Source organism: Panthera tigris, chromosome B3 (genome assembly GCF_018350195.1).
Source record: "Panthera tigris isolate Pti1 chromosome B3, P.tigris_Pti1_mat1.1, whole genome shotgun sequence".
In the NCBI taxonomy this organism is placed as follows: domain Eukaryota; kingdom Metazoa; phylum Chordata; class Mammalia; order Carnivora; family Felidae; genus Panthera; species Panthera tigris.
The window spans coordinates 48,782,999-48,805,142 of NC_056665.1; the positions used below are offsets into that span (position 1 = coordinate 48,782,999).

The 22,144-nt window shown below is 37.0% G+C and overlaps 1 protein-coding gene across 1 annotated transcript in view; it reads left to right on the forward strand.

The window, feature by feature from the left end:
• The window catches only part of PRTG (protogenin), a 123,346-nt gene extending 102,260 nt beyond the window's left edge, over positions 1-21,086 (forward strand). Inside the window, exons 12-20 of the mRNA XM_042988802.1 lie at positions 3,256-3,351; positions 4,004-4,190; positions 5,121-5,248; positions 6,476-6,646; positions 14,185-14,367; positions 15,731-15,851; positions 17,376-17,541; positions 19,896-20,000; positions 20,463-21,086. Of these exons, the coding sequence (XP_042844736.1) occupies positions 3,256-3,351; positions 4,004-4,190; positions 5,121-5,248; positions 6,476-6,646; positions 14,185-14,367; positions 15,731-15,851; positions 17,376-17,541; positions 19,896-20,000; positions 20,463-20,867 (1,562 nt within the window). The 3' untranslated portion in view covers positions 20,868-21,086. The remainder of the gene's footprint in view (positions 1-3,255; positions 3,352-4,003; positions 4,191-5,120; positions 5,249-6,475; positions 6,647-14,184; positions 14,368-15,730; positions 15,852-17,375; positions 17,542-19,895; positions 20,001-20,462) is intronic.
• Positions 21,087-22,144: the final 1,058 nt, after the last annotated feature.

Here is a 22,144-nt window from a genome sequence, read left to right on the forward strand (position 1 = left end):
TTCAGGGAGCAACTCTTTTCTTTCATTTTCTCAGGATACATAGGCCTCTTCTGTCTGATCAACAAGAAAAGGTGAATTTGGGGTTTAGAATTTAATGTAGGCAGCTTGTTTTTTTAAAGAGAAAAAAGGGAAAATGAAATCAATTTTAGGACTAAAAATAACCGTTGAAGAGAAATATTCATGAAGTGTTGATTGATTGTTTGCACAATGGAAAAAAAGATTAATCTCTCCACCCAGACTCATAACCCTCATCAAAATCAGCTTTTTGTGGGGCCCCTGGATAGCTCACTTGGTTAAGCGACTGACTCTTGATTTTGGCTCAGGTAATCTTACGGTTCGTGAGTTTGAGCCCCACATTGGGCTCTGAGCTGACAGTGCAGAGCCTGCTTGGGATTCTCTGTCTCTCTCATTCTCTGTCAAAAATAAATAAATATTTGAAAAAAATTAGCTTTCTGTGAGAGCTGGCCATATCCATGTCTGGCTTCTTGAGAATGTGAGCTACTTTAGTCAAACTCTGTCTCATCCATCCTTCCTTTTCAGTATTTCCTAATTCCTGGCATCATGTCCCACTCCCAGGAGACTTTCCTAAAGATACTCTTCTGATTGAGTAGAGACAATAAATATGTTTGAAGAACTAGACTGCAGAGAGCCAAATGAATTCCATTTGTACCCCTTCAGAGGGAGTATTTGTAAGATGACACTCAGGATTCAGTTGACTAAGGAGTTTAGCAGTATGTTAGGAGGAAGGAAAGAAGAACACAGATTAAAATTAAGTAGCCATTGGGGCGCCTGGATGGCTCAGTTGGTTAAGCGGCCAACTTCAGCTCAGATCACAATCTCGCGGTCCGTGAGTTTGATCCCCGCGTCGGGCTCTGGGCTGATGGCTCAGAGCCTGGAGCCTGCTTCCGATTCTGTGTCTCCCTCTCTCTCTGCCCCTACCCTGTTCATGCTCTGTCTCTCTCTGTCTCAAAAATAAATAAAACGTTAAAAAATTAAATTAAATTAAATTAAGTAGCCATTAATCTGAACAGAAATCTTTGAATCTTAGAATTTTAGTGCTAAATGTTGGAAATCATTGAGTAATGAAATCCAAATATATTTCTGTGTTTTCTGCAATTATTTTATAAAAGGTTTTAAAATATTTCTATTTTAAAATTCATTCTAAGGAGACAGACTTACCTGTTATGACAAAAGTCCATGTATTTGTGTAAATTTAAAGGACCCTATATGTTCTTGGTCATAGAAATATCTTAGTTTAGCTTTGTGTAACCCTGGACATCTAGTCAATACCTTGGTACCATGGTTTATAGAATGGGAATAACATATATATTATAGAATTTTGTTGTACTCAAATGAGATAATGTCTCAAAAAGCATTTTTTTAGTATAATCAAATATTAGTCTTCCTACTTTTTAATAAATATAGAAATGTTCTAAGTTGTATAAATTGTTCTCCTTTTAATGCATTTTAATATTAAATATTAGAATATATCAGTTTTTAAGTGTACAAACTCTTAAATTATTTTGAAAATTTTAATAAACCTTACATTTTATTTTTGGATTTTTAAATGTTTAAATTCACTCTACAATTATTTTTATCCGTTTAGTCTAAGTTTTTCCACATTGGAGATATGTATATAAAGGATGATTTTTCCCTTATGAAATGTAGAATGTATTTCTGCGTTTATTATAATTTAGACAAGTATTACATAGGAATACATTAAAATTAGGAATATAACTACTATATGATCCAGCAGTCCTACTTCTGGATATATATCAAAAGGAAATGAAATCAGTATCTTGGAAGAGGTAGCTGCACCCCTATGTTCACTGCAGCATTTTTCACAGTAGCCAAAATATAAAAACAACCTATATGTCTTCTGACAGGTGAATGCATAAAGAAAACATGGCATATGTACACAATGGAATATTATTCAGCCTTAAAAAAAAAAGAAGAAAATTCTGCCATTTGCACAACATGAACGAACCTAGAGGATATTATGCATAGTGAAATACACCAGACACAGAAAGACAATTACTGTATGATTTCACTAATGTGCAGAATCCAAAACAGTTGAGCCCATAGAAGCAGGGAGTAGAATGGTGATTGCCAGGGGCTCAGGGGTGGGGGACATGGGTAGATGTTGCTCAAGGGTGCAAAGTTTCACTTATGTAAGGTGAATAGGTTCTAGAGATCTTAAGTACTATCATGGCATGGGGACTATAATAGCTTTCAATACTGTATTATATACTTGAGATTTACTAAAAGTGTAGATCTTGTTTTCAATATACATCCACACACAAAATGGTAACTATGTGAGATGGTAGCTATGTTTATGAGTTCAATTGTAGTAGTCACTTCACAATGTATACATATGTCAAGCATCACCTTGTATACCTTAAATATATACAACTTCTATTTGTTAACTGTACCTCAACAAAGCTGGGGGAGAAAAATACAGTATTTCTCAATAGTGTTTATTTTTGTCCCAAGTAAGTATTCTATAATTAAATGTTATAATAAACAGTCATACTGAAATGTATTTGTATCATTAAACTTCTTGAATATGTTCTAAAATGTATCACTTAAAATGTATAACCATTTATATCCTCAAAAACCTGAATTTTTTTTTTTGTTTTTGTGTGCATGGGATGGAATTTGGTTTTCATATTGTGACTGTGAATGAACACCAGTAGAGGGAGCTCCAGCTCTTCTTTCTTGGTGAATTTAGGGGTCAGCTTGAAAATCAGATTCTGGAAAGGGCACACATTGAGATAAATAACGCATGGTTATGAAAATTTTTAAAGGTATCAAGGGATGACGATTATATTTCTTCTTACATTTGAGAGGAAATAGTCTCACTTTGATTTCCATGCTTTCAAGTTAGCCACCCTCAAGTAACTAAACAAAAAACTTCTTTGTCACATAACCTCTTATAAGTGATCCATCAGGTTGCCTTTTAGAATCAAGAATCTGTCTCTGGTCAGTTGAGGAGGAGGAGGAGGAGGAAGAGTAATAGTGGTAATGTTACTATCTGAAATGAGGTTAAGTAAAATTTTAAATAACTAATAGTCACACTAGCAAGGTCATACTAAGGTGAATTGCTGAGTCACTATATTGGATAGGGAAAGGAAAAAAACATCTCAAACTGTGAGGCATTCAGAAGATTTTTGAACCAAAATCTAGAAAGGTTCTAGAACCTTTGGTGATATCTAGAAGGCTGGACCAAATTATTACCTGTCAGTTTCTTTATAGACCCCAGAAGAAAATACCACGTGAGGCTACTGGCTTACAACAACATAGAAGATGGCTATCAGGCAGACCAGACAGTCAGCACTCCAGGATGCGTGTGTAAGTAAGAGTTATGGTAGCACATTTTAACTCTGTATGGTCCACAGTCTTTTTTCTCCTCTTCCTTCTGTAGATTTAAGTCTCACTACTAGTTGGAATCGTTGGTGGTCTTATATCTTCCATGGTGCCTAACATAGTTATCTTCAGCAAGTACCTGCTCAAAATAAATATTTAAGTGAGATGTATTTAATTATAAGAACCTATTTTACTTTTGCAAGCAAAAGACCATTAGAAATTTAACTGGGAAAAATAACCCTGAATACCTTCTGCTTTAACCTTGAGGCTAATACTTTCTTCCAATTTCTGTTCAGTTTTACTTGTGCTAAGACCTGTTAGGGCTTATTGCTACTAAAGAGGGTTTGGGTTTAATTTTAAGTCCATTGCTGGCCTTCTGGATGTTTCAAGCTGGTAGTTTGACTTCTCAGTGCTTCTGTTTTACAATCTAAGTATTGATAATATTTGATTCCTTCTCTAACTCATGGAAGAGTTGCTGAAAATTAAATGATACATCTCTAGGTGTATCTATGAACCACTTTAGTGGAAGAAAGACTTACAGCCAACTTATATTGTGGGGAGTTAGGATTTTATCATTTTGCCACTTTCTATAGTAATTTTATGCCATGTAGTAAAGTAACATTGTCTTTTTCAATAGCTGTTCGTGATCGCATGGTTCCTCCTCCACCACCACCCCACCATCTCTATGCGAAGGCTAACACCTCATCTTCCATCTTCCTGCACTGGAGGAGGCCTGCGTTCACCACTGCACAAATAATTAACTACACCATCCGCTGTAACCCTGTCGGCCTGCAGAACGCTTCTTTGGTTCTATACCTTCAAACGTATGTAGCTTCTATTAATAGTGTTTTTCTTTGCTCTTCTCCCCACTCATACTTGTTTCTTACCATCTTCGGCCAGCTTAAGCTTTACCTGAAAGCAATTGTCTCAGGACTTCCCTTACTTATAAAATGGCTGGGAGTTTTGCATCTTTACCATATCGAGTTCTGAAAACTGTATCTTTTGACATTTAGTTTCTGTAAATGATTTTTTGTTGTTGTTTCCCCAGCCTCATGCAGTAAGATTAGATGAGAAGCTAGTATTACTTTCAAGTGGCTAAAGTTAGCATAGTTAAAGGAAGAAACAAAAGACCATTTTTATGCTAGCATCAAAAAATAAAACGAGTATTCTGTTTTCTTGGTTATAGTTAGAAAGATGCCCATCATTATGATTTAAAAGAATGATTTGATGGGGCGCCTGACTGGCTCAGTTGGTTAAGTGTATGACTCGGTTTCAGCTTAGGTCATGATCTCAAGGTTTGTGGGATGGAGCCCCACCTCAGGGGCTGCCTGCACAGAGCTTGTTTGGGATTCTCTCTCTGTCCCTCCCCCCCCCCCCAGCTACCTGCCCCTCCCTACCCCCCCCCACTCATGCTTGCTCTCTCTCTCTCTCTCAAAATAAATAAACTTTAAAAAAAGAATGATTTGACTTGTAGTATTTCAGAGGAAATCATTTTGTATTGGGACATTTCTATACTGCTAATTTCCTAGTTTCCTTTCAGAGAGGCAATTTGTAGGCTAATTTATATAGGATAGTACCAAATGTAGTATTTTAATAGTCAAATGAGATTGCTCTTTTAGGCTAAAAAATTGTTTTAAAGAAAATGAGGTGATAAATAAGAACAGTATGCTTTACCTATATTGACTGGAAATACTGATAATCTTTTAGAAACAATGCACTACCAGCATTAACGACTTCATTGCTCGTTATTATAGATCAGAAACTCACATGTTAGTTCAGGGTCTAGAACCCAACACCAAATATGAATTTGCTGTACGATTGCATGTGGATCAGCTTTCCAGTCCCTGGAGCCCTGTTGTCTACCATTCTACGCTTCCAGAAGGTAAAAACAGTTATCTAAATGTGTAAAAATATATATGTGTTGCTTTAAAAAAGATACTACCCTCGTTGCCACCTTGGTTGACCTGTATGCATTTGTTTTGTTTCTTAACTTTTGAAATTTATTTTTTTAGTATATATTTTTTAAAAAGTTCCTCTTACCGCATGTATTGCACAAGTAGATGGGCTTAATTCTAGCCTCTCTCTTTAGGGAACATTAAATTTTCTAAAATCAGGTGTGCTATTCAAGACTGCACCCAAATAATTAAAAATGGAAGGAAATAGTGTATTTAATGATGTTAGGAGCCCACATTAGAGCAAATGTGAGTGGTAGGTTATGTGCACAGTGCGGTGAATGTGATCCCTGACTGAGCACCATTTCTGTAGCTTACCTGTGCCTCTTGCTGAGGTATTTCATGTCTGTGGGACTGCATTTCCTTTTCTCTAGGATGAAGGTAAAGGAATGGATGATCTATATAAGGACCATTGCGGCTCTGTTCTAATTAAGCTGAGAGAAACAAAGGAAGGACATTTACTCCAGTGAACATAGGGCCTCTTTACTGTGGTTTTGGCTGTATTCCCATATGTGATGTGGTACCAAAACCCAGCTCTTCATACTTTTAGTTCATATTAAACTGGGGTCAACTAAAACCCAAGATTTTACTGCTTTCCCAGATACAAATCATTAGTCTAAAGTCTGCCCTGTAAACTCACTGATTCACAACTTTTTGGAGAATAACTAAATATTTTAGTCTCAGAAGTATTTCCTTCAGTGGCTTCCTGGATCAGCTAAATATATATTCTATACATTTTAGTAATAAATGTAGTTTAAATTCAATACCTAAACGGGGTATGAGACTCAATATTTAATGGGCAGTTGCTACTGGTGGAATCGTAAACTTTTCTAGTTATCAGTTTGGCAAAACAATATCAAAAGTCCTAAACATGCTTACACCCTCTGATTCAGTAATTCCCCATCTAGGAATCTACCATATCCTTTTTCATGATGTTTTAAACATTATAAAAATGAAATTACCTCTCAGAAAAAGAAGAAAAAAATAGTATTTTACCCTTATCACTAGTGATCTGTAATAGCTGTGATGCTGAGATTTTTTTATAGTGGTTTCTAGTTTTTCTAACTCTTCCATGACTATCCATCTATTAACTGGGTATTTGAGTGTTTATCACCATTTAATCCTGGTAATACAGTATTTTTTACATGTGTGCACAGCCCCAGCAGGCCCACCGGTTGGAGTAAAAGTGACCTTGATAGAGGATGACACTGCTCTGGTTTCTTGGAAACCCCCTGATGGCCCAGAGACCGTGGTCACACGGTATACCATCTTGTATGCGTCCAGGAAGGCCTGGATTGCAGGAGAATGGCAGGTCCTACACCGAGAAGGTAAATATCATAAATTATCAAAGAAGATGGAAAGTAAGGCTACTGATGATAAGGAAACAAATGGAAAGAAGGATATAGTTTATTTTAAATTTATATTTATCAAGTAACAAATTATTAAGGATTTGGGCTTTTTAAAAACAATTTTTTTAATGTTTATTTTTGAAAGAGAGACAGAGCGTGAGTGGGGGAGGGGCAGAGAGAGAGGGAGACAGAATCCAAAGCAGGCTTCAGGCTCTGAGCTGTCAGCACAGAGCCCGACGCAGGGCCCGAACTCACGAACTGTGAGATCATGACCTGAGTCTAAGTCAGATGCTCAACTGACTGAGCCACCCAGGCTCCCCAGGGCTTTTTTTTTTTTTTTTAATGTTTATTTACTTATTTCTTTATTTTAAGAAAGAAAGCATGAGTGGGAAAGGGGCAGAGAGGGAGAGAGAGAATCCCAAGCAGGCTCTGCGCTCTATTTCACCAACAGTGAGATCATAACCTGAGCTGAGATCAAGAGTGGGAAGCTCAACTGACTGAGCTCCCCAGAGCCTCAGGGGTTTTATTCAGAGAGCATTGGGAAGCCATCAGCATATCTTAAGCATGGGCATGTGATTCACATTCCAGAAAGATCACTTTTGAATATTGTGAATAGAAGGGGTTTGGTCCAGGAGAAATGGGTAAGAGTAATGCAGAGACTAGGAGGTCTCTATAGTGGTCCAGGAAAGAGACAATAAGCCTGGATGAGATCACTGAGGATTGAGATGGAAAGGAGAGGACAGTCAAAAGATACAGGGGAGGTGAACTTGACAGGACTGGGTAGTTTATGTAGAGAAGGAGAGGGGGAAGGAAGGGAGAATCGTTACAGATGATTACTAGATTTCTGGTGGTGGTGTGTCTTACCCTGGAGTAGCAAACGCTGGAAGAAGACCTGGTTGAAGGTAGCAGACCTGTATACAGCTACTAAAACGGCCCACATACAAATAAATTGGCCCATATAAATAACTAGGGTCCACTTAAGGACAGGGAAAAGCTGAATGGGACATAGGAACACTGAATTTAGTTTTTGTAACACTGATTTTTATTTTTAGCTGAGAAAAACTAAATTCTAAAACATTTTAACATTCTTACTGCATGCTTTTATCATTCTATCCTTTTTAAATTTTTGAATCTTCCATTTGGACAAGTCTCACTTACCAGTTTTCAGATGGGCCATCACATAAATGGTAAAGCTTTATTATTTTGGCGCTTCCTTAATTCAGACATGCATACTGGGAAAAGAACAGCTTGCCAAGCAATTAAAAACTTAAGAAGGATTTTAAGAAGGAAATTTGTTGGCCATCTACATATTCTAAACACTTTACAGTGTTTATATTTCTTCATACATTTTACCTTTTGAAGGGAGTATTTACCTAATTAAAATAGGTGTGGATATAATATAAAACTCTCTATGCAAATGTAAAACAAACAAGTGGTGACTTTAGTTGGAATTGTAAGAGTCATATATTCATATTTTTCATTCTGTAGAAGCTCCACTAAGTAATGATTTCCTGGTCACTGAAGAAACTTGAATGTAATAAGTACTTGACAGCAATGCAGTTTTATGTGTGTATCAATTGATCTATTGCTTCCTAATAAACCACTTTAAAAATTAGCCATCTTATTTTCTCACAGTTCTGTGAGTCAGCAATTTGGACTGGGATCAGCTGGGCAGTCTTTCTCTTGGTCTCTTCTGAGGTCACTCATGAGACTAAAATCATCTCATGATTTCAACAGAGTATGGGTAGCTTAAAAACAGCAGGAGAGAGTTCCAGCATCAGGAGGAGAGGGAGGAAGCTGCACGTACAAAGCTTTGCAAGCCTCTGCTTGTTTCATATTTGCTAATGTCCCACTGGGCAAGGCAAATCAGATAGGCAAGCCCAGAGTTAGTGTGGGAGAGCACTGCCCTTGGGTGTGGATAGACAGAGGCACCATTTATTTAGGGCTATTAGTCTTACAGGCTACCACAGTATTCTTTAAATGTATACTTTAGTTTTAGTTAATTCCAAAATGATTTATTGACACATTTGACAAACTTGATTTAATGAGGTGTTATTTATAAGTAATTAATCTTATAAGTAAGTAATTTATCACAGAAGCACATATTCCCTTTAGCTCTTCATTTGTACCTGGCTAAAAAGAAACAGTATTTTGTTTTGGTTCCTTTCATTGCATTCATTTGTCAGTTTCAAACAAGGTTCAGAAAACAGTATTTTGCCTCACTGATGACCCAGTAGTGAAATGGATTGTAATTGCAGGTTTTTACATCTATATAAGCCTTTCTAACTATATAATCATGCATGGGAGAAAAAATCTATTTTTGCCATTATCCTACTTTTGTGATTTTAAGACACATTCTTAGCAAAAAGCGTTTGTCTTTTGTTAAGTATAGAGAACGCCTTTTTATAGCTAATGTTAGTATTTCATAGAGGACAAAATGAATAATATAGGTAAAAAAAAAAACCATTGAATTTATTTTTTTGAGAGCAAAAAACATAAATGGTTTGAGTCATCCACTTTTATTTAAAAAAATTTTTTTTAATGTTTATTTTTGAGGGAGAGAGAGAGAGAAACAGAACGTGAGTGGGGGAGGAGAAGAGAGAAAGGGAGACCCAGAATCAGAAACAGGCTCCAGGCTCTGAGCTGTCAGCACAGAGCTGGATGCGAGGTTCGAACTCACAAGCCAAGCTGTGACATCATGACCTGGGCCGAAGTCAGATGCTCAACGCGCTGAGGTTGGCACCCAGGCACCCCGGAGGCACCCCTTTTAAACCAAAAGCAAAACCACAACATGACATTTAAAGAAAGAAATAGAATGTAAAATGGTCTTTCATGTCTAATTATGGCAACTTTCAGAAAAGGTAAAAGGATAGAAAGATGAGGGAAAAGGAAGAGGAAAAATATCAGTATTTCTTTCCTATATATCTATTAATCTTCTATACATATTTTATTATACATTTTATGTGTATGTTTAACTCACATATTTATTACCAAGTGGAATAAGATTTTCTCATTAGTGAAAACGTTAAAAAAAGTTTTTTTATGTTTATTTTTGAGAGAGAGAGAGAGAGAGAGTGTGAGCAGGGGAGGGGCAGAGAAAGATGGAGACACAGATTCCAAAGCAGGCTGCAGGCTCTGAGCTGTCAGCCCAGAGCCTGACGCAGAGCTTAAACCCACAAACTGTAAGATCATGACTTCAGCTGAAGTTGGACACTCAACCGAGTGAGTGACCCAGTCCTCTCCATTAGTGAAAACATTTAAAAAAATGTTCATGATGACCAGATGATATTTGTGGCTAAAATTGTACATGGTGAAATGATGGGGCAGAAATGTGATATGAAATTATACTTGTGTATAATTTAAAGTGATTCAGAAATTATAGTCTTTACCTTCCTGATCTGCAGTAAATCATCACAAACTAGTCAATTATTTTAAAATCTAAAAGGCACTGAGAAATTATGCCCTATACTATAGCAATTCCTGAACTCTATTTCTCATAACGTGAGTGTCCCAAGATTATCCAAGATGTCCCTTGTTCAAAAAAAAAAAAAGTTCTATGAATAAATAAATATGGTCTAAATAAAGATATCATTTCCGCCTATTAGGGATTCACACTGGAAATTAAAGTCCTTCAGTAAAGGAATCCATTTAACTCAACATTTGGCAAATAGAATACCAATAGTAGGAACAAATTGATTTATTAAATGAATTCTTACTGAGAGATTACTGTGTGACAGGCTCTTTTCTAGGCGTTGGCAGTACTACAGTGAACAAAACAGTGTTCCTTCCCCATTGAAACTTATATCTCAGGTAACACACAAACAAATATGTAAATGTTCAGATATGTCCTAATGTTATAAAGAAAGCTACAATGGGGGAAGAGACAAAGTGATGGAGGTAGTAAGGTTAAGTTCTTTTGGAAGAAAAGTCATCTGAGCAGAGCCATGTGGATATCGGAGGAAGTACAAAGGCCGTGAGACAGAAGTGTGCTTAGCATGTTAGAGGAACAAGAAGGCCAGAGAGGCTAGAGTAAGGGACAGAGCAAGCAGTAGAAGATCAGGGGGAAGGAAACCAAGGGCAGATCTTATAGGCTGGACTTTATAGACCACACATTTTATTCTAGGAGAGATGGAAGACATTGGAGACTTTGATCAGATTTACATTTTGAAAGGATTACTCTGGGGGTTCCTGTGTGGCTCAGTTAGTTAAGCGTCCGATTTTGGCTCAGGTCATGATCACATGATTCATGAGTTAGAGCCCTGCACTGGGCTCTGCACTAAAAGTGTAGAGCCTGCTTGGGATTCTCGCTTTTCTCTCTGCCCCTCCCTGACTCACACTCACAATTCTCTCAAAATAAAAAAAATAAACCTTAAAAAAAATTTTAAAGGATTACTCTGGCAACCACCTGAAAAACTGATTATAAGCAGGTAAGTGTAGAAGTTGAAGAGACCATTGGACATACAGCTGTCCACGTGAGAGTTAATGGGCATTTGGACAGGAGTGATCATGAGGAAGGTAGTAAGAAGCTATAAGAACACAATTTGAAACAACAGCATGCTAGATTTGCTGCAGATTGATACGGAGTGTAAGGAAAAAAGAGAAGCAAAATTGACAAGATAAATCAAAGGCTTGGTTTTTTCAAGTACAGAGGTTGGTTAAACAGTGTGAGGGTTAAATTCATGGGAGAGGTGTGGAAAAGTTAGTGGTATAACTAAGAAATAATCACCATGTACGTGATCTTTAAAACTATAGGACTAGAAAACAATCACTTAGTGAAGACAGAAGTGAGTTCTGAGACTGCATTCTGGAGTGCTTCTCCAGCCTCAAAATCTTTCCCTTTGCTTTTTTATCCTAAATGAACACTCCTTTGGTGACAGGTATTTCGTATTTTAATAGAAGTTCAGTTGGCATTTACTGAGAATTATATGAAGCATTATGCTAGCCACCTTAAGCTGTTCAAATGTGCAAAATATTTCTGTCTTCCAGAAGGGAAAGAAGGGAAGGTCAGAGGTGAGGAAGAAGACTCCCTTTCATTGAGTGTATACACTTATGTCAGCGACTTGCCAGTGGTAGTTTATTTAATGCTTTCTAATAATTATATGAGGTGGGAATTATTGCCCCCATGAGGAAATTAAAGTTCAGTAACGTGCCCCAAGTCACAAATTACATAGTTGGGAGCATGCCAGCATTTGATCAACATTGATCCAACACTGAGGCTATTGTACTGTCTGGTTTGTGAAACTCCAGAACAGCTAAAGATTAAGATACATGTGAACAGCTGTGGACCAGAGTAGTCACATTAATTGAGATTGAGCTAGTCTGCTGAGAGAATATAGGGACAGGCATATCACTTCAACATTTGGGAACTGCTTTGAATAAACGGTTTTGTTCTTCAGAAAGGAGCCAGAATGTTAGTTTCCTTTTTTGTGTGAAGGACGATTCTTTTCATGGGACATGTCCACACAGCTCATCTGTTTATAAAACTTAAATGAAAAGATTTTTAATTTCAGGTAGGGATTGGTTTTTTCCAAGCACTTTAAAAAATTAATGTAAAGTATTCTATGCTAAAATGAAAACTCAATTTATTTATATGTCTATTGTGAAGAAATTGAAATGATTTTCCTTCTAGTTAACTGTAACCTGTCACAATACATCTTTGTTTTTTTAAATTCACCTGGCTGAGAATATGGTAGCCATAGAAAGACTCTTCCTGATTCTAAATAAGGGTCAGTTTGTTTATTTAACAGTTGTGTACTCATGTAGCTCACACTGTCTTCAGGCCAAGCTGAAACCAGAGAACATGAAAACAAGTATGTTCAGCCCTCGCATAGCTACTTGCTTCAGCTGCCTCACACCATGTGACCTCAGAGGTGGCCTCTGAATCATGACCTGAGCTCTGAGATCACCCCACATTTCACATGCATAATGAAATATACTCTAGCAAGTGTAGGAGAATAGTGAGGTCTGGCCTGGGGGTGACTGCTATAAGCTCTTTGAAGCTATTATTTTTTTTAATTTATTTATTTGAATTTAAGTTATTTAACATACAGTGTAGTATTGGTTTCAGTAGTAGAGCCTAGTGATTCATCACTTACATATAATACCAAGTGTTCATCCCAGCAAGTGCCCTCCTTAATGCCCATCGCCCATTATAAGGATGCTCTGAGTCGGGGAAAAAGTGAGATGAAGTCATCTTAGGGAAACTAGGTTCCCTGTGAATATCAGCCCACAAATGCAGGCTTGGGACAACTTTCTCGTTGGACACTCTTACATCTACATTATTAACGTTAGAATTAATTCCTAGGGTGGGAATCCCTTTTGTAAAAAAATACTTTAGTGCAGTGGCAGAGCAAGAGCAGAGAGACCCCACAAGTAATAACAGTACACATATAGGAATCCTTCTTAGCCATCATGCCAACAGAGGAAAGATCTTTTGATACCATATATATGTATACACATTTAAGTGATGGTTCCTTTGGAGGATAGTAGATGCTAAGCAGAATATCAGTGGTAGTTTCGATAGTTAATCTGAGATCTAGGTCTTCAACACTCTGAGGTTCCCACATAACTTCAGCATTTTCCTTCCTTTTTATTTTCAAGAAATTTTAGATAATGATTGACAGAGTGAGAAATATATTCATACTTTCAAAAATAATTGTGTTGTTTCTATTTAAGAAGAACAAGATCCTCTGTCACAAGTGATTACTATAAATAGTTTAAACATTTCTTTTTTTTCCGTTTTATTTGTTTATTTTTTTGAGTAATCTCTGTACCCAGTGTGGGGCTCACACTCACGACCTCAAGATCAAGAGTCACATGCCCCACAGACTAAGCCAGGCAGGCATCCCTAAACATCCCTAAAGGATCCCTAAACATCCCTTTTTCTAAAAGAAAAAAAGACTTTCACATTGGATTTAAAAAATCTAACTATGACTGTTGAATCTGGGTTCATTGTACCATTCTCTCTTTGTTTGAAATATTCTAAAGAGTTTTTTTTCTCTTTAGAATACTCTCTATGTTTGAAATATTCTAAAGAATTTTTAATGCTGTTTGTATCCATACGTATGTAAAGAGCAAATTTTATGTATATATAAAATCTGATGGGATAAAAAACATTATATAAAAACCTAAACAAAAATACATACAACTTTAAAAAACTCCTAAAACAAAATTACAGAGAAGGATTATATAGAGGCAGTGTGCATGGTACAACGTTAAGCGAAAACTCTAAAATATAAAAAATTCATGTAGGAAGTATGTACTCATACATGTACAGTGTGTATGCATGTATGCACGAACACGCATGCACGCGCGTGCGCACACACACACACACAAATCAAAATGTTAACAAAGGGAGATTGTCACCTTATTTACATCTGTATTTTCCAAATGTTCTACAATAAACATGTGTTACTTTTATAATCAAGAAAACATTTTTCAAATAAAGGGTCATGGTTGTGTGTTTTTTTAAAAGATAAATAAGGTTTACTTAAATTTGTAATTTGATATATTTATAGGGGCAATAACCATGGCTTTGCTAGAAAACCTGGTGGCAGGAAATGTGTACATTGTCAAGATATCTGCATCAAATGAGGTGGGAGAAGGACCCTTTTCAAATTCTGTGGAACTGGCAGTCCTTCCAAAGGAAACCTCTGAGTCAAATCAGAGGCCCAAGCGTTTGGATTCTGCTGATGCCAAAGGTCTGTATACTGCCACAGTCACTGATTTTTCTTAAGAATGTACAGTATTTTTTTTTTCAGCTCTTCTGTACTGTTTTTCCTCTCCTAGCACGGCCATACCCCTAAACCTGCACTCAGCTCTTTGAGTTGTTGCTCCATGGCTGTTCCCTGCATTCTAGAAGTAAACAAACTTTACCTCAGAATTAACTGCAGTTTTCAGACCACTGTGTCCCAGTTACTTCTCTTCCCAGCTGTGCAGCCACCAAGACAAAGGAGCCACACGGCCCGAGGACTAATGGGAGTAGGCTTCCAGAGAGGTTTCGTGGAAATAAACAGCAGTGCTGGTTGTGGTGTTCAAGCTGAAAGCATGGTTTTCATTAAGAGTTTTTACCACAGAAAAACAGCCTTTCCAGAGAGAAAGTTGTTTCTCTCCAGAAAAACAATAAATAGAAGAAATATCTTTAAAGAGACACCCTCACTCCATTCAGGGCAATTGTCATGTCCTGAAGGAAACCAGGGCCTCCTGTCATACAGGACAAGCCACCTTCTTTTCCTCCTCTTTGGGGAAGTGGGCCTGTGGAGAGGGAGGGGCTTTAAATGGAGGAAATGCCAGCTGAACTTGACAGGGCTCGTAGCTCCTCGGGTAGTCATTCAGTATCTTACTGCTATGTGTGCAGCTGTGTGGGGGGGTGGTGAGAGAAGAGAAAGACAGGGAAGGAGAGAGCGAAAAAAAAGACAAAGGGCAGAGCTTTAAGCACTGGAGGGAGGTAGCAGTGGTAGCTACCTTATCATGGGAAAAGGAGAGCGAGGCTCATATTCACTTCTCAAATACCTTGCTACTCAGAGCGTTTAGGGACTAGCAGCATGAGTATCACCCGAGAGATTGTTAGATTAGATGTGCAGAATCATGGGCCCCACCCCCAATGTAGTGAATCAGAATCTGTATTTTAACATATCTCCTAGTGATCATGTGCACATTAAAGTTGGAGGAGCCCTGGTAAGTAAATGCAAACATGTACATGGAAAACTAACCTTTAATATACAAGATCTGCTTTTAAGGTAATATGACATGAAAGCTACCCTTTGGTTCATCAAGAAACATATATGCCTTGTGTCTTTCAGCATTGTAAGTTATGCACTGGCGTTCATGTTTGATGTAATAATGTAGTATTTAGAACTTGTATTTGGAATCTTCGTTATGGGAAGATAAACTGATCTTTGAGATGACCAATACAAGAGTAATACTTTTCTGCTTAGACACAGATACTGCCAAAAATTTTTCCTATGAAGGGAAGAAAAGTTACAGAAAAGCATTTATCAATTATGATAAATGGAACCATTTATTTTTCTGATTGATTCTGAGTGTACGTGTTTCTGCTTCTAGTTTATTCAGGGTATTACCATCTGGACCAGAAATCGATGACTGGCATTGCTGTGGGCGTTGGCATAGCCTTGACCTGCATCCTCATCTGCATTCTCATCCTGATATACAGAAGTAAAGCCAGGTGTGTTTCCATTGCTAGACACTTTGAGGTGGTTAAAAAACATTTAAATTACAGTAACCACAGGAAGCAAATTGAGGTCAAGGGCCTTCAGGAGCAACTGGGATTTTCCACTTTAAAATAATGTTATTTCAGTTCTTAATTGCTATAGAGATGTGCTCACTTTGGGAGGAGATTATTTTTTTTGCCCTTTGAAAAAACTGTACCAATAAAATATTCTTTAGAAAAAAAAATTTAATGTCTATTTACTTTTGAGAGACAGAGACAGAGAGACAGAGAGCAAGGCGGCTAGAGGCAGAGATACAGGGAGACACAGAGTCCAAAGCAGGCTCCAGGTTCTGAACTGCCAGCATAGAGCCCAACGTGGGGCTTGAACTCACAAACTGTGAGATCATGACCTGAACCAAAGTCAGATGCTTAACGACTGAGTCACCCAAGTGCCCCACCAATAAAATATTCAATGAGACCCTAGTTTCCTCATTTCCTTTTTATTTTGAGAAGTACAAAATATATCCTTTGGTTTCTTTTTTAAAATGGCACACTTAATCTGATGTATGTGCTGATTGAGAAGATTCCTTACTCTCTGGAATATTTTCACACTTAAGTAGCCTGCCATTGAGAGCTCCTCCCTTACTTCCTCCACAGGACATGTGTTTGGGATTCTCCAGACATGGGGTAAAACAAATACAATAATTAGGGATCTGTCCTTTGTATAAATTGTTAGTCTTATTTGTAGTTCAACTTGGGCTAAACCCTCAGTATTCAGTAAATTTGTCTGTATCTAACCTTTTATGTTTTGGCTTTTGCTTTTATTTATCCTAAAGTTTTTTACTGTATTTTAAAAAAGCAAACTCAGATACACATTATTTTTGGATAATCCCTATCACTAGACTCCCTCCATTAGCACTGATTATCAGAATTTACCCTGTAAGTTTTGTACTTGTGCATAAAAACGTACTCAGAAAGCATATTATGTTAAAGAAAGAATTCTAACATCCTTTTATATATTTAACTGGCTTAGTTTTGCTGTATACGTTTCTCACTTTAAGAATTTTTTTATAAAATTTTTCTGCACATTGTTTTAGTGATACCTAAATCTTGCAAAAGTGCTATGGTAAATTTACCATCATTAACTGGCACCTGAATTGTTACGTTAGTGTGATGGACGATCTGCCGACCTGAAAGGGAACGTGTGAATTTTAAAATTATAATTTTCTACATAAATTTGATATAATCAATAGCAATAAATAATAGTACTTTTGTAACTATTGAGGTTTTTCTTAAGTGTGAAAAGTAATTTTATATAAGCAGATATTGGGGCAAAAAGAAATACAGAAGTTTCTTCAAATCACAAAAGTTTGCAGCAGTGAGTTGGGAGATAAAAATCTAATACTCTGCTTCTAAAGATATTTGAGAAACAAGCATTGAAGAACTCCACTGTTTGCGAAGTTGTGATTGTAGACCAAATTTGGTACATTTGTCTAGATCTCCTATGAAATTAGAAGATTTCCTATTGCAATATTTCAGGAAATCATCTGCTTCCAAGACGGCACAGAATGGAACTCAACAGTTACCTCGTACTAGTGCCTCCCTAGCCAGTGGAAATGAAGTAGGAAAGAACCTAGAAGGAGCTGTAGAAAATGAAGAATCCTTAATGCCAATGATAATGCCAAACAGCTTCATTGATGCAAAGGTACTCTGAGCTGAGATACTGATTTGCTGCATAATCCTTCCCTCAGTTCGTCTTCCCTTTATGTGTGAAATTTACTACTGAAAAATCATATGTTGAGCATATTTCATCCATTCTCTACTTGAAGAAATGTAAAACAGTTTTCTTTTCCTTACATAAAATATTTGGGGAGAAGAAGATAAGGATAGATAAAGCATAAAGGTATAAAGGATTAGAGAGATATAGAAAAAAATGAGAAGTTAGCATAAATTCGATTAGATGTGGTTATATGGAACTAACATGTCTTAGATAAGGACACCAGGGTCATTAATCTATATTTACTATAATTTGAGCTGCCTTGTATTTACTGGGTATGCAGTTTTTTTATTAATCCATTCTTTTTTTTTTAAGTTTATTTTTATTTATTTTGAGAGAAATAAAGAGCAAGCAGGGGAGGGGCAGAGAGAGAGGGAGACAGAATCCCTCTCCTTTTATGTTTATTTTTATTTATTTTGAGAGAGATAAAGAGCAAGCAGGGGAGGGGCAGAGAGAGAGGGAGACAGCTATCAGCACAGAGCCCAGTGTGGGGCTCGAACTCAAGAACCGTGAGATCATGACCTGAGCCAAAGTCAAGAATTAGATGCTTAACCGACTGAGCCATCCAGGCGCCCCTTTATTACTCCATTCTTATACTTAGTTTGGTTGATTTTTTTAACTGCCTTGAACATCAGAACATTCCAGGTACAAACAATATTTTTAAAAATATGGAGTACCTAAGTAGATGTCTCAAGATCCTTCCCTTTATAGACTAAGGAGGTTGGATATAGTAAAGAAATATCATTGGAGGATGTTACTTCATGTCCTTTCCACTATATGTAATAACAGTACAGTGATGAGCATTAGGAACACCAACTGAAAATTATTTTTAGTCACATTGCAACATTAGTATGCATTATTATAATACTCTCATAACCAATGTGGTATAAATCAGGTATCCACAAACTATAACCTCGCCCAAGCCAGTCCATCACCAGCTAAGAATCTTTTTCACATTTTTAAAGGGTAGTTTGAAAAAAATATATAACAGAAGAGAAGAAAATGGGACAGAGGCCATATAAGGCCTGCAAAATCTAAAATATTTACTATTTGACTCTTTACATAGAAAGTTTGACAAATCCTAGTATAAATTCTTCCCCAGCCCTTCCCTAAAATTTAGAATAACAGAAGTCTAATAACACTCAAGAAATGTTGATATTAAATTTTATACAATTATCTTTAACAGATGCAACCTCCTTGTATGTAGCGCAGTGCTATATATGAGTAAATAATAATGAATTCATTTTTGCTACTCCTCTTGTCTTTTTAATTTAGTTAATTTGTTAATAATTAATAACTTAATTATTAATTTATTAATAATTCGTTTAATTTGGTGGTTTAGCTCGTGTTTTCTGATACACATGTAAGCCATTCAGCTTATCACAAATTAATCTAGAACATTGGGTCCTAAAACTCCTAAATAAGCAAAGAAGTACTAAAATACATTGGGGTTCTGTTACCAACTTGGAACTGGATATGAGAAAGGACTGAGGAAAAGTGGTGTGGGGAGGAAGACATGGGAAAAAAGAGAGAATCTAAAGTGAAAAGAGGGTCTCCTGGGTGGTTCCGTCAGTTGTGTCTGACTTGATTTCAGCTCATGTCATGATCTCACGATTCCTGGGTTGGAGCCCCTTGTCGGGCTCTGTGCTGAGGGTACGAAGCCTGCTTACCGTTTTTCTCTCTCCCTCTGTCCCTCCCCCACTCACTTTCTCAAAGAAAGAAAGAGGCAGAACAGAGGGAGGCCTATATGAAGCAGAGAAGCCAGTTTGGAGAATGGATCTCTCAGTTCCCTTACTGACCCTCCATTTATTGCCATTGTTGAGCAGTGTTGAGCATATGCAGACCCATTGTTTTTCTTCCCCACTGCTTTTTAAGTTTTCCAAATATGTGGAAAGGTTGAAAGAATAATGTAATGAATGTACAAATAATTGTCAGTATCTTGTCGTACTTGTATATTTCTCATATTTTTGTTTCCTGTACTGTTTGAAAATAATTTTTGGAATTATTACACTTCACAGCAGATACTTCAGCATATATATTTCTCTTAAGAATAAATCTATTACGTCTTTTTGATCACTAACAAATACCCTGAATTTGTTGTGTACTGCTTGTGTGAAAAAAGAAACAGTGATGTCTCTGATGTTTTTTCTTTTAACATTTAAAAATTTTGTGTGCCACATATTACATGTTAAACTGAAATAAACTGAAATAAACTGAAATATACTGACATAAACTGAAATCTGTAATATTTACTTTTTCTCCTTTTTTTTTTTTTTCTCCAGGGAGGAACTGATCTTATAATTAATAGCTATGGTCCTATAATTAAAAACAACTCTAAGAAAAAATGGCTTTTTTTCCAAGATTCCAAGAAGACAAAAGTTGAACAGGTAACCCATCTAAATGAGAAAAATTTTTGGCAACCCACGGTATTATGAAATGATAATTAAAAAGAGAGGAAAATGTAAATGAATGCTTTAATTTTCATTTCTCTCTGGATATGATTTTATTAATTTCGAGCATGACTCTGTGGAAATCCATGGTGCGTGATCACCGAAGTGACAGTTGGAATAGTAATCAGAGCTGTGGTTTTCAGCAGGGAAAGGGGGATAGTGGAGAAAGGGATGGGGCAGGAATATGCATCAGAAATTACTGAAGAAGCCTTGGGACACTTCTGATGTACAGCCACTTGGGTGGGGAACTACTGACTTAGATAATCCCTTTGTGATGATGGCCTTTCACCCATGTATTTGAACAGATTGCTATCTCAATATATAGAATATGTAAAACCATATATTATTTTTCAAGAGCACTCTATCATCACTGACAGTGTCTTATGTATTGTTGTCTAGCCTCAAAGAAGATTTGCTCAAGCGGTCTGCTTTTACCAGCCAGGCACTACTGTGTTAATCAGCGATGAAGACTCTCCCAGCTCCCCAGGTCAGACAGCCAGCTTCCCAAGACCCTTTGGTGTTGTAGCTGATACTGAGCATTCAGCGAATAGTGAAGGCAGCCACGAGACTGGGGATTCTGGGAGGTTCTCCCACGAGTCCAATGATGAGATACACCTGTCCTCAGTTATAAGCACCACGCCCCTGACCTCCAGTTCCTTTGCTGGCAGTGATTCAGGTGGAGATCCCTCAGCGAGGAAGGGTGAAGACCCTGCAGTGCTGCTAGATGCTGAGCAAATGTCCCCTTCAGTTCTGCAGCCACCATCGGCCATGCTACGCTTTGATAAGAATGATTTTCCAATCTAGAGAGCCATGTTCAGGTATTCTCGCCTTTAAGTCTGTTCGAAGGACAATGAACAGGGAGCCAAAGCCTTTTGTGAAAATTTGGATGTCTTATTGGGTATTTCAGCTTTTTTTTTTTTTTGAATGTGTTTTGTTTTTTATTTTTAAACTCACGTATTTTGAATGTTTGTCAGCAATGTGAAAAGACAGTCAAGATATTTGACTGGATTATAAAATATATCACTGGAGCAAAGGGAAGACTTTTGAAAGCCCCTTTGCTGACTATCTACCTCAGTTTGCCAGATGGCAAACTCAGAAGACAACTTAGTTACCTCGTTTATTGTGATAGTTTATCTCAGCTACATAACCAATGATACTTCCTAGTAGCATTTTGTTTTCATTGCTGTGTGTGTAGTGTGTGTGATCAAAGGAGTCATATAGGTATATGGGTAAGAATGTTTATCTGAAGCTCTGATTTTTTTAAAGAAAGCTGTGACATCTGCATGGTTTGGATAATTTAATACTTCTGGCTGTGCAGACTGTCAAACCACAGAGAAGAGAAAAAGTGGGACTGTTGATTTTAATGAATGATCAAAACAAAGAAAGTGTCTCTCTTTTGAGAATAGAACTATTCAGTAGCATATAGAGAATACTATTGTTTCAAGGGCCTTTATGTTTTGGGCATTAGAGTCTGAGTGCTTTATCTGCTGTATCTCAACCTCAGCCTGCCTAGAGCCGTGCCTTTTCCCCCTTCCCCTTTGCCTGACAGTTGGCCAAAGGCCGCACTGTGTAGTTTGCAAAGCATCCTCAATATTTCCAGAATTAGTTGTAAACCTCCATGCAGAAAACAGATTTTTAAAGAGAATCAGTTAGGCTTTTGGTTTTGTTTTTAATCCCACCTTGGCTTTAAAAAAAAGGGGGGGGTAAAGAAATTTCATAAAATTTTAAGAATAAAGATAAATGCAACAGTAGACCATAAAATGAACTAGAGGTTATCATGGTAACAGTGCCTTCTGTCTTATATTATGAAATTCTTTGCCTTATACCTTTTTAATATTCATGAAGTTATTTAGGACAGGAATACAAGAAGTTGCCTTAAGAGTTTCTTGGATTTTATCAGTAAGTGTTTTTGATGTATAGCATCTTATCAAAGCATTTTAGTTTGTTCTTATGCAGGTTTTGTTTAGGGATAAGTATTCAAGGCTCTACCACCTTTCTTGTATTTTCTTGAATTCTTAAGAGAATTTGGTACTCTATTTAATCTTCTTTCAGTGTCAATGCTGTGAATGTGGAATGCTAAC